Genomic DNA, 13,926 nt, shown 5'->3' on the forward strand with positions numbered 1-13,926 from the left:
GAAAAAAAAAAAACTAATCGATAATCAAAATAATCGTTAGTTATAGCCCTGGTTCAAACACCATGTAAAAGTGAATTTTGCATAATAGGTGCCCTTTAAATAACATTACAAGTAATGTCAGAAAGATATCAGCTCTGCTGTTGTTCATAAATACCAGTAATGATGTTGTGCAATGAGGACGTTGTCCCTTTGCCGGAAATAATCATTAGAGTCCCAATGTGTAGTGAGCCAGCGTCCTTTACTGTCCTTACCAGTGCCCGAATTTTTGTACACGATATACTGATTCACTAGATTGGGAGCTAGGGAACTGATTGAGATGCACCCTAAGCCTGGATGCTCAAGGCGCTTCTCCGGTTAGCCTGCGACTGCATCTTCCAGTCACACAGTGGGCTTGGGAGGCTCTAGTTCCCTGTCAGAAATCAATTGCAAACTTTGCGTTTACACCCGCTGGTTGCACAAACAACGATCAGAGACGCACAGACCAGCTGTTTAGAAGGATTCACAGGGGGTACATCTAAAAGAGTGCGAACAGGACCCTCTGTTCTGCCAGGATGAGTCGGGGCCAGGGGGATCTAACCGTGGGTGGCAGAGGGAGTTTATTAGCATTCAGAGGCTCAGTGGGAATTCACACCAATGTGTGATATACTCGCATTCTCTTGCTTGCCGCTAAAAAAGAGAGCAGAAGAGTCACGTGATCGGGGCTGTGAAAGAGCCTGCGTCTTGGTCACATGTAGCCGACATGATCCACAAGCCCCAGCAGGCATTGCCTAGAATTATGCCCTTCCAGCGCACTTTAATTAGGTCTCTGTTGTGGGACGCATATTGTATAATGGAATAGGTGAAATGGCATTTGTGGCTAGAAAAAAGTAGACAAAGCTATTTGTGATTATATTATATTCAGATAATATTCTCTTCGTTTACCACAATAAATTTATCGCTGACATTCACAGACGTCCACAAATGATTCTCCACTGAATGCAGAAATGACAAGAGGATCATTAGCTTTGGCGTCTACAAAACAAAAATGAGATATGAAAGGTCTTGGAAAACAGAAGACGTCTGCAAACGGGGCCTTGAAAATTCACATCGTGATTTAAATTCTCTGAATTTCACACTCAAGCATAAAACAACACCAGGCCTTATTCCTAGGATGCCTCTCGCTATCTGCATAAGACAAAAACAAACAAACACAAAAACTAGTTTAAGATGCTTACCAATGGGATTTTTGTCTTTCCCTTTGGGATTATGGATTTGAAGTATTTGTTTTTGCATCTGCTAAAATCCATGGCTGATATTAGCCCGTATGTAATGAGGTTGTTGTAGAGTAGCGTGATTATCTGATGCTGGGTGGATTATGGTGGCTGCTTGATGCCGATGGATACACGGACGAGCTGGTTTGGCCCACGTTCAGCGCAGGAATGCAGAGGACACAATATACACGGCGGAGAGAAACAGACTGTGAGACCAAGCAGACAGGAAGAGAGAGAGAGAGAGAGACACAGAAAGACAGACAGACATAACAGACTCAGAGACCTTATGTACTGAGTCCCGTTAACCTGTTTAGCTAAAGAAGATATTTGAGTGTGTGTGTGTGTGTGTGTGTGTGTGTGTGTGTGTGTGTGTGTGTGTGTGTGTGTGTGTGTGTGTGTGTGTGTGTGTGTGTGATATGTTTGAATGCCATGTGTGTGAATAAAGTTGGACGTGTTGTAGTGTGTGTGGGTGAAATAGAGACAGACTGAAAGACAGAGAGATGGGAAACAGAGAGAGAGAGACAATGAGAGAGAAACAGACACACAGAGAGAGAGAGAGAGAGAGAGAAAGAGAGAGAGAGAGAGAGAGAGAGAGAGAGAGAGAGAGAGAGAGAGAGAGAGAGAGAGAGAGATTAGAGAGAGATTCCTCAGATTACAAAACTTTACTGATAAATGGGCAATATTAAAAATCTATAATATTTTGTAAAATAAAATAAATAAAATCAAGTGAATTTAGGCACCATCGTATTATAATGTACAGTATGAAAATGGATATTCAATTTGAGATGTTATTATATTAACTTTAAGTGAGTATTACATTAACGTAAAATGGAGGAAATGGTTTTCATTCAAATCAATTAATCAAAAATACTTTATACAGCAAAAATACTTTCAAACTCAAAATTTTAAAATGCTTTACACGCATAAACAAGGGATTAACACAAACTGCAAACAATGAAAATAATTTAAAAATTGTTTACAGCAGCCATATCATCCTGTTGCCCAAGACTGGTTTCTCACTGAAGCTAAGCAGGGTTGTGTCTGGTCTGTACCTGGATGGGAAACTAGGTAGCTGCTGGAAGAGGTGTTAGTGAGGCCAGTAGGGGGGGCTCCCCCTGGGGTCTGTGTGGGTCCTAACCAAGCCTGTAGCACTCCTCTCAGAAACGGAAGCCTCCACGCCCCATAACCCCTCCCCTCCGTGTTTTCTAATGGCAAGAGATAAACTAAACAATCAAATTACACTTCAAATTTTTTTTCCCCCAAAGTTGCTGTCATTGTAGGCAGATATTATCATGATGATTTAATTTCAAGGGGATTCGCTTTTTAAATAAGTTTAGTTTTAGTAAGTTATTTGATGCTATAAAAACGGGGGGTGTGATGTCATGATTGACAGCTGAGATTGATGGCTTCTCTGAGTGAAGTTGTCACTGAGGCACTAACAGACTTTTTCTGGATTTTTGGGTGGAGATTGGAGCTTTAGCTTTAATTTCTACATTTCCATAACTGTTAATTTCACACCGACATAATTAATTGTTCTGCATCTGCGAGAGTGTGGGCAGGAGTTTGATATCGCACCTCTACTTCCTGCTCTATACCGCGCAGATTCCGGTCGCGAGATCACTACTGTGCAGACTCGGTCTCAAATCTGCGCAAGATGTCAGCGCCATATTTGGACCTCCGGAGGCTTCAATTACTTCAGCGGAAGCGAATGAAGTCGTGTCGTCCATATTTTTTTATGGTCTATGGTCCTAACACCCTAGTATAGTGATGGGGACACTATACTGTAACAAGCACCGTCCTTCGGATGAGACATTAAACCGAGGTCCTGACTCTCTGTGGTCATTAAAAATCCCAGGATGTCCTTTCGAAAGAGCTGCAACCCCAGCATCCTGGTCAAATTTGCCCACTGGCCTCTGTCCATCCTGGCCTCCTAATCATCCCCATATATTAGGGGTGTAACAATATATCGGTCACAATATATTGCAATAAAAAAATGCAACAATATGTATCGCGGATTTTGACAATAAATAGTGTGTATAGTTCACCCAAAATGAAAATGACCATGTGAGGAAAAAAATTCAAGTTTACAGAGTTTTAGTGTCAGTACTACATAACTACTATATATAATGTTGAATAATGAAATGGGGGAATATTTGTTATTTGTGGGTCCTGATAATGCCAAATTATGTTACCAGTAAAAAGTGGCCTCCATTATTTTAAATATAGTCATTAGTCAGTGACAGAGTGCAAGCATACTCATCTAAAATAATTCTGTATTTTCAGCTTCAGAATCATGAATATTTTCGTCCTGTGCATTGGGTTACCAGCACCAAGTCCAAGCCTATTCATTTCCACCACCCCAATGTCATACCAAATGTAAGCATTTTAAATCAACAGTACATTTTTTTGTTAACCTTTTACCATGTGTCTTTGAGTATCGCAATATTATATCGCAAGTTCAGTATCATGATATGTATCGAATCGTGACATGAGGGAATCGTTACACCCCTACCATATACTGATTGGCTTCACTCGGTCTCCTCTCCACCAACAAGCTGGTGTGTGGTGGGCGTTCTGACACAATATGGCTGCCGTCGCATCATCCAGGTGGAGGCTGCACATTGGTGGTGTTTGAGGAGATTCCCCCTTTCTATATGTTAAACGCATTGAGTACCCAGAAAAGCGCTATATAAATGTAACAAATTACTATTATTACAATAAAACAGTAAACTGTTAGAAGAATATAGTAAAATAAGAACAATCAAGAATAACAAATTGTTAATAAAGCAAAATAAAGCATGCCCCGGAAGTTATGGTGGCCACTGAGACTAAATGTAAAAGCAATTGTGAGTGAGTAGAGTCCATTATTTATCATGCCAATAAAGCTCATGGACAAAGAGACAGATGCAAAAAGAGAGAGACAGAAGTAGTGGGGGGGTGCTAGGTCAGGGCACTACCTGTCTGGATGGTGGTAGTAAAGCAGCCAGTGAATGCCAGAGTTTATTTTCTTTCGGCCGTCACTGACTGAGCTGCAACACAAGCCTCATTCATCTGACCAACACACGGTTACAGTCAGACTGTCATACCTCGACACTCACAGTTACACCCTGACCAACGCTTTCCACTGCTCACAGGGAACGTATTCACGTGAACACACAGCACCTCTCTTCATCTGCAGCGTCAACCGCTCGCCCCGACGGTGTATTTAAGCAGTTAAGCAGTGTTCATAAGTGTATAGGGATTTGTAAAGGTTTTTTTTAATTCAGCTAAAAGGTTACACTGTGGAATATCAATCTCCTATTGGTCGCACCTCTTCATGTGACACAAATTCGCAGGTCACAGTTCACCGAACTTGAACTTTGTAACTCAGCGAAATGCATAACTTCTTCACTTGTGCTTGCACTTCCTGTCTCTCGCATGCATGTGAATGGAAGTCAATGGAACGAAAAGTGCAGCGTGACCGTTAGGGTTGGGCGATGTCCCCTAAATTGGCAGTTGACGATGTTTACAGTAAAACATCGTGATGGTCGATGATATCGTCGTTTAATTATGTAAATAGGTAGATAATATACTATATCTCTTTACATAAATACTATTTTCTACTTAAAACTATCATTTCGTTATTTTTACTAACCCAAATAATGAATCATCCGCTAGGTTGCACGTGAGGGGAAAAAAATAGGTTCCTTCCACTAAGAGTTGAGCTCTTTTTTTAAAAAATATATCTCTTTACATAAATACTATTTTCTACTCTTAAAAAAATAATTTCGTTATTTTACTAACCCAGTGTTTTGTATGTGAATGCTGTTGCAACTTGCACGTGAATATTACCACAGGAGTGAAGCACAAAGCTTTTAGCCTAGAAAGGAAATAATGGTCAGATAGCACTTTTTCATTCTGCTTTGCAATCTGGATCTGGTCACTCGATTTTCCGTGAATTTTAACAATAGGCCCAGTCCATTTTATCCCAATGGACATGGACATCTCGTTTCTTTTCCTAAATCTTCACTCACGTCGCCATTTTCGCAGGGGATTATAATCGTTTCTTCCTTTCGTTTGCTTATAATTAAGTCTATTAACTATTCACATCCTTTACTGCGGTAAAGTATAAAAAACACTGAAGGACGAATACCTTTTTACTTCAAATTGTATTTAACACAGTTTGTTCTTGTTATTAAACTTGGTTAGGCGCGTCAAGAATAGCGGTCTATTTGAATAGCGCATTTCACACACACGCCGCCGTGATTTTAGTTTCGTTTTCTCTGGCAGTGAATAATCAAACATTGCCTAAATGTCTTGCCCTTGTGGAAGATAAAATCCGCTCTTCAGAACTTTTACAACAAGTGTTGCCTTGCAACATCAGGAGAAAACTTGAAGATATTCGAGAAGGTGTCTATCCAGCTCGTGTCCCACATTCCTCTCAAAGCGCAGAGGTATATGACGCATCTTTGCAGAGAAATAGTATGAATAAAATATTTTTCTAACTAATATTTAATTTTCTTATATTCTTGAGGTAACGATTATTTACTGAAAATCGTTTAAATGTTTTATAGGCTGTGTTGTTTCACTGACGGAAGTGCTAAAATAAACACGCATGCATATGGATGTTTCAGCCTCAAATGATTTCAAAATGTAGGCTATGCATATATCTGGCATAGACTACAGTATTTAAAATAGCATAGGCTATATGCATTAGTTACATTCTCAATTTAATTTACAGAGCAATTCCTGCTAAGTTTTTAGTTTAACTAATACTATAGAAGAGGATTAGTGTGTGTCGCACTCGCAACGGGGGCGTGGCATCACGATGGTCGCGCTCCATCGTGATGTCGGTCATTGTCCATCGGCACAACCCTAGTGACCGTCCCTTAACACTGTTAAATGTAATCTTTAGCACATCTCAAAATGAATACCCATATTTCATACTGTACATTATAATGTGATGCCTAAATTCAGGATAGCGTTACTGATTTCAGTTTTCAGTGTTTTATTTTTAATGAATTAACTTAAGAGAAAGTGTAGGCTACAGAGTTATCTCGGCCATATGAAAATAATTTGCTTCAGAAAGAATTCTAATATTGATTCATCCCTAATATTCGGCATATAATTAATCCAAACAAGACCGCACACATCTCAAAAAAGACCTCACACAAATAACACTATTATCCCGGCCACTACTCACAAGAATCCTTAGGCCCCGCCCCCTCCTATTTCCACACAATGGGTGATAACAAATAGGCGGCAACAATGACAGGAGTGAGATGGAATTAAGGGCCTGTAGCAGCGTACTTAGCCAAGTATGAATAGCGACCGACCACAGTTATGTTAATGGTAGAATTACGGTCCACCAATTTGCTGTTTTTCCTATCTGTGACAAGCCACTATTGTGCTGTCAAGCTTACATAACAATTAGATCACTTTTTATGGACATGTTTACAAAGGACATAAAGCACTGCTAGCAAAATATTCGAACACAATAGACATTCAGCCACTTGAAAGCATTTTCACGATAGTGGCTGAGCCAGGAAAAGAAAGTCTTTATCACGGTGCTCGGTGTAAACTATAAAATCAGCCTGAGCGCCTGCTTTCTTTTTAGTAGATGAAGTCATTGGCGAGGCAATGGGACCGAGCCCGCTCATTAAGAGAGCACATCATGGAATTGTTTCTGATAACCATCAGCTTAACACAGAGAAACAAATCAATAGGTGTTGGCTCGGTTCATTACGTAACAGTCAGAGAGAGATGAAAGTGCTCTTTTCGGTCTTTTCTGCACTTCTGGAACGAAGGTAACCTCATGAAAACAAATTTGACTTCGCCTCTAGTCTTTGAAAGCCATGCAAAAACAACCTGGCTCAACAATCTTTACAAGGTCTGATATATACTCCCCTTTCTGTTTAAGAGCTAATGGAGAGGAGGAATGCTAACAGGGCAGCTGTCCAACTGAAGCTGGGGCAAATGAGCACCCTGGGGCAACTTCTGATGATCAAGCAAAACAACGACCAGCCTGGATCAAATGTTGAGAGAGATAGAGAGAGAGAGAGAGGCAACAGAGACAGAGAGATGGCCTGGAAGCACTCAGGCATACTGACGGAGTGTGAGTCAGCACTGCACGGCGAGGAGAGGATGGAACAACTCAATAACAGGAAAAGACTGAGAGAAAGACAATGTATCCACAACAGTTTCTGCTAAGAAAATTAGGTGCGTGACTGGGAATGACACAGTCGGCTGGACAAAAGTGGAAAATGTGTTTATTTTGCGTGGTAACGCAAAAGGGAATAGGCCAGGTAGAGTGTAGCACTACCGAAACACCCGGACAACAAACACTTGTGCTGCTTTTTAGACAGACACAAATGCACACATGCATAACTTGTAAACACTGACAGATATTTTTGTTACTTTTTACTTAAAGATTTGTCCCCTCAAAAACTTTTTTATTATTATTTTTTTTTATTATTATTATTAAAGGAAATTGTGTCATTGGGAAATTTTAAATGTCAGAAAGCACAGAAACTCTGACGTACACAAGCTTGGCTTTGTGATTTGAGGGTGCAAGTGAGGACTATGAGGAATAGCCTTTATTATTCCAAAGCTTTGTCTGCCTAGTCTATGGATGCACTCTCTGGAGCCCTGCTATAGGAAAGCTCCCTCCACATGCTACAGTGAGTGAGAAAGAGCCACACAGGTGTGTGTGAGTGTGTTTATGTGGACACTTGTGTCACTCTCGGTCCCCAGAGCCCCTCCCTCTGGGATCCCTCCACTAATTCAGGTGGCGAGTGGTCGGCAGATAACGAGCACATTCACATTCAGTACACAAGCTGAGCACGGCATATGAGATTGATCACCATCAAACCAGACTCCCCTCCCATCAGGAACGTCCTGCGGCGACAGTACCCGAGCGGTGTTTGAGCATGTGGGACCGGCTGACCTGAGGAGAATCAGAACATGCAGTAACAAGACAAATGTGGCGTTCCGCTCACCTGGTGCGCAGCGGCATCTGGCTAATGAGAGCATGTTAAAGCAAATGAAGGAAGTACCCTTTATTGCGGCATTAACACAGGCCCCAAAAGACGCCAAACACATGTGGAACTAACTTAATGGCCAGCATCACAGCCCTTCACTGCCATGTTTTCCTCCAGCAGAAATGTTTCAATTAGTGAGGTTGACTAATTTATCTAGATTTTTTTGTTGTTTTAATAGAGAAAGAGAAATAGACTATATACCTAAAACATGGAATACAAAAATAAAAAATAAAATATAAAATTATATATACATATATACATACATACACCGATCAGGCATAACATTATGAAAGATGAAGTAAATAACACAGATTATTTCTTCATCACATCGCCTGTTAGTGGGTGGGATATATTAGGCAGGAAGTGAACATTTTGTTTCATTCCTCAAAGTTGATATGTTAGAAAAATGGGCAAGCGTAAGGGCCAAATTGTGATGGTTAGATGACTGGGTCAGAGCATCTTTTTTTAACTGTAGCTCTTGTGGGGTGTTCCCGGTCTGCAGTGGTCAGTATCTATCAAAAGTGGTCCAAGGAAGGAACAGTGGGGAACCAGCGACAGGGTCATGGGCGGCCAAGGCTCATTTATGCACGTGGGGAGCAAAGGCTGGCCCGTGTGGTCCGATCAATCAGACGAGCTACTGTAGATCAAATTGCTCAAGAAGTTAATGCTGGTTCTGATAGAAAGGTGTCAGAATACACAGTGCATCGCAGTTTGTTGCATATGGAGCTGCATAGCCGCAGACCAGTCAGGGTGCCCATGCTGACCCCTGTCCACCGCCGAAAGCGCCAACAGTGGGCTTGTGAGCATCAGAACTGGACCACAGAGCAATGGAAGAAGTTGGCCTGGTCTGATGAATCAAGTTGTTTCCTTTTACATCACGTGGATGGCTTATCTGGGGAACACATGGCACCAGGATGCACTATGGGAAGAAGGCAAGCCAGCAGAGGCAGTGTGATACTTTGGGCAATGTTCTGCTGGGAAACCTTGGAGCCTGCCATCCATGTGGATGTTACACGTACCACCTACCCAAGCGTTGTTGCAGACCATGTACACGCTTTCATGGAAACGGTATTCCTTGGTGGCTTTGGCCTCTTTAAGCAGGATAATGTGCCCTGCCACAAAGCAAAAATGGTTCAGGAATGATTTGAGGAGCACAACAACGAGTTTGAGGTGTTGACTTGGCCTCCAAATTCCCCAGATCTCAATCCAATCGAGCATCTGTGGGATGTGCTGAACAAACAAGTCCAATCCATGGAGGCCCTACCTCGCAACTTACAGGACTAAAAGGATATGTTGCTAACATCTTGGTGGTAGATACCGCAGCACACCTAGTGGCATTCATGCATCAATGGGTCAGGGCTGTTTTGGCAGCAAAAGTGGGACCAAAACAATATTAGGAAGGTGGTCATAATGTTATGATCGGTGTATATGTATGTATGTATGTATGTATATATATATACATGTATAGCACATACATATATAGCACATCTATATGTTTAGCACATCCTTTTATAGTTAAATTTAATTTAATCTAGCTGCATCTGGTGTTGCATTTGGGCTTGGAAATTCCTTGCTTAGGTAGTACAAAAGCATTTATTCACATAAGTAAACTATCCCCAAAAAGTTTCAACTAAAATGGACTCAAAAAATTAGAGCCAATTTTGCCATTTACAGAAAATCCCACATTTATCTGAAGTTTAATCCACTTCCTATTGTGCACAGCCAACATCCCCATTTCCAAAATTAATGGAACTTCCAGTTTCGGTTTCAGGAAGGAATACACAGTCCACAAACCATACAAGAACTCCAGTGCTTGAATACCCAAATAACATGCAAACGGTGATGTCAATGTAGGACCAGACGAAGTCTGTGGAAATTGGGCAGAATAGATTTAAACAGTCAAATATGTTAATCAGAGTCAAATGAGTCAAAAGATGAACACGCAAAAAAGGAGATTTTTTTTCCTACAATTCAGCAGCGTTTTCGGTGGGCGCAGATTGCGTGTGGGTTTGGGTTAATGCCATATGTAAGAAAGCAGCACAGTGGCGCACAAGAGGTGAGAGGTCACCTGTGTCTCACATCTCTTTAATCAAAAAGGCTGAAGTGCAGACAATTTGTGCCGGCAGAGTTGTGACTATGGTATTAAAGAGCAGTCGGAATAAAGTGCAGTGCAGAAAGGGAATAGGCCAGGTAGAGTGTAGCACTACCGAAACACCCGGACAACAAACACTTGTGCAGCTTTTTAGACAGACACAAATGCACTACAGTCTGATCATCTGCACCAGCAAAGCGAGAAAAGACAAATGACCTGAAATTACTCAAAACAACAAATTAGCCATGAGGAAATCCAATAGTGACGTGACTTTAAGACGAAGATTAATTTCGGACAAAAGCAGACTGATAGGTATCTATTTCTTGTCTGAGGGACTCAGCGGGTTTGAGAGCCTTCAGGGGGTTCGGATGCATCTTCTGAACAACTCTCTGGTTTCTAACACTCGCTCCAGACTTCCCACCTCGCTGATTCCATGCCGTCTCAGGACGAGGATCGAGATAAACAGCTGAAACAATCGCACGGCTACAGGCTCCCGCTTTAATCCTCTGCCAATCCTGTTTGCCAGAATAAACAGCCCACCGAGGGCACAAACAAATCCAAGAGCAGAGCAGATATGGAAGAGAGGAGCGTATACACAAGAGCACGGACGAAAAGGTGACCGACGCTGGGGTCATGCCACACTCTATTGAATCGGGTGGTATTCCTGCAGCAGAGTCGGATCCAAGCAGGATGATGGCTCTACAGGGAGCATAGCATAGCAGACGACACCGAAAGACGGACACACTTCACACCGCCCGAGCCAGTCACTCTGCTGACAGGCACACATTTACTGGACATTAACACTCCTGCCAAACTGCGACAACTTGAAGGCAAAACTGTCGGAGAAGCAAGTCCTGCTGAGAATTCGGTATACAAAGGTGCTGTCGATTAGTGCTGGAGGGATTATAACGTGCACTTTAGACTGCAGGATTAAATACGACCACAGAAGAATAGAATTATCACATTAGACACAGATAGAGCAACAAGTCTATGGGGATATTAGCGAGAGACTAAATGAGATGGAACGTCGCTCCAGGCTCGTTGTAGTTTACATCACACCTGGATTAGAAAGCTAAATTAACACCTCTGCAATTAAAAAGTACCGTACCACATGGTAGCCAAATGGCGATGTTAGTATTTGCCTGCAGTGAAAATCTGTTCCAGCCCTCACATTTTTACAGTCTCCAGATTTACATGAACACAGTCAGGATGATATTTCTTTAATGAGGAAAAAGCTGTTCAAACACAGCTATTGATGACAGAAAGGTTTCTAATTAGATTAGGCAAAGCTATGTTTGAGAGATTTATGTTAATGAGATGCAACATGATAATTAGTATCAATTAATTGTAAAAAATGATGCAGACTGATGAGGGAGTGTAGCGCTTTTACTGAGGTGGGACTTTTAATGCATTCTGTGTGAATGAATTTAATGTTTTATACACCTTAGCTGTGTCTGTGCATTGATTCATATTCTGTGCATCATACATTTAGCATAACTTAACATACATCAATTCCCAAAAATGCTTTCTAGGTATGTAGCCAACTAAGTTAAGACACAGTCTTATAGAGATGGATACATAAAATCCAGTTTCTCTCTCAAGTGGTGTGCAAAATTTCCATTGCGAAAACAAAGCAATTTTAACTTTTTTGCTTCACAAGAAGCTAATACACAGTAAAAAGAGAAAACAGCTATTTTAACTGATCTGACCCAACTCTCACTAATGTTACCTAATGCAGTCGGGTCATTGTCCTCAACGCAAGGCATGGAGGGTCTGTCAGCAAAGCTGCAGGCAAAGACTCAGAGCAGGAGCATCATGTCCAGATAGATCAGCCAGCATTTCAAAGCACAAAATTATTGTTATGGATGTTATGAATCCACAAAAACAATAGTAAAATGTGTCTATTTTAAACTGCCGCTAGTGAGGACAACAATCTTTGGTGCTTTTTGTGTCAGTGTTTGGAAAATTAGCTTGACAAAGGATTTTATAATTGAACAGACTCAATTATATACACACACACACACACATTATATATATATATATATATATATATATATATATATATATATATATATATATATATATATATATATATATATATATATATATATATATATAACGTTTTAAGAATAGATTAAAAAACAGTATTTAAATCAAATGTACAAAAAATAAATAATATTGCCTGAGACACATTGATGTGGATTCAAAACTCAAGGGGTTCAAGGCAAGTTTTAAAAATGCCATTAAGACCACGCTAAATACCATGTGGACGTTTCATAAGAATGACCAGTCAGGTTATTTCAGTCATACCAATCCATATTTTGATTTAAATAATACTTACCGGTAATTTGCTATCACATGAAACCCATTTTCATTTACCTAACAAAACATTTCTATAGGCCTAGTTGTAATGTAAAACTGATCGATAAGAAATAGAGGGCATTTAATAATCAAATGGACGCATTCGCATTATATCTCATACATCATTTCTCTCTACATAAAGGTCATGACGAGATCACTCACAGCACACATCACCAACAATATGGCATGAAGATTATCTGAAAGCTACGCATGAGAGCTGAACTGCCTATTCCGCCGACGTACACAATTACAATAGCAACAACTTAATGGGAGTTTTAACGGACAGCGATCCGTCACACAAGATGCTAAAGTATCCAACAAAACTGCATCTTACGCGCCGCGCGCGACTGTCACATTCTCAGCTGCGGTTTACAGTCATGATAACAAAGGCTACATTTCAGCACATCACGAACAAATCATTCTGCCGCCGCCGTTCATGTAAACACAAACACCCCGAAACGTTGGGTCTGGGGATAATTTACGAAAGAGAACGGGCCCGACCCGTTATGAAGGCGGACCGTGAGGAATGAATGGTACTCGACGAACGGGGAAATTCCGCCTTACCGGTTGCTGCTGTTTATGTCGAATGGACGCTTTCCCAAGCGGCGGCTGGTGATGCCTCCTCTGGAAGCCGCTCTTCGGGTACTCGCTGTAGGCTTTGTTGATGCCGATTCGGTCCCTCTTCTCTCTGCCGTTGTCTTTTCGGTCTTCTCCCGTGTCCAGACTGCTGAAGTTCCACACGATGAGCGTTTGGACCAGCAGCACTGTCAGCGCGGCTATTAACGCTGACCGCGATCGGCGAGCCATCTTACGGGCGCACAGACTGCCGAACATCTTCACCCTGAAGCGGCGAGGTGCCACTGCCGTGCGCCGACAGTCCGCTTTGTGGCTCAGCGTCGCGAAAGGAGCGTGGAGAGGGAGAGAGGGGGCGGTTGGCAAGGGCTCCGCTGGAGGAGAGAGAGAGAGCGCGCGGATGAAATATGGTCTGCGCCCCCTCGCGGTGACACATGCGAACTACACGGGGGTCATTCCATGTAATGGGCGCCTTTTCCATTTTGAAAGGGTAGTTCTTATCAATTTCAATGAACGTTTCATCAGACAAACAATTACTAAATTGATGTATTAGTTAATCTAAACATTTTTATACATTTTTAGATATATCTGTGCCTTTAAAAAAGCAACAGGCGTGAGGGGAGGAGGGTTG

At 41.5% G+C, this 13,926-nt stretch overlaps 1 protein-coding gene across 2 annotated transcripts in view; it reads right to left on the reverse strand.

The window, feature by feature from the left end:
• The window catches only part of xylt1 (xylosyltransferase I), a 73,911-nt gene extending 60,330 nt beyond the window's left edge, over positions 1 to 13,581 (reverse strand). The window contains exon 1 of one of the 2 annotated variants that reach the window (XM_079827680.1): positions 13,287 to 13,581. In XM_079827680.1, coding sequence (XP_079683806.1) covers positions 13,287 to 13,556 — 270 coding nt within the window. In that variant the 5' untranslated portion in view covers positions 13,557 to 13,581. Of the gene's footprint in view, positions 1 to 1,214; positions 1,349 to 13,286 lie in introns of those variants that run through there. The other variant, XM_079827681.1, reaches the window with a different exon arrangement.
• Between the last annotated feature and the right edge of the window lie 345 nt (positions 13,582 to 13,926).

Source organism: Gobio gobio (assembly GCF_949357685.1).
Source record: "Gobio gobio genome assembly, chromosome: 1".
Classification (NCBI taxonomy): domain Eukaryota; kingdom Metazoa; phylum Chordata; class Actinopteri; order Cypriniformes; family Gobionidae; genus Gobio; species Gobio gobio.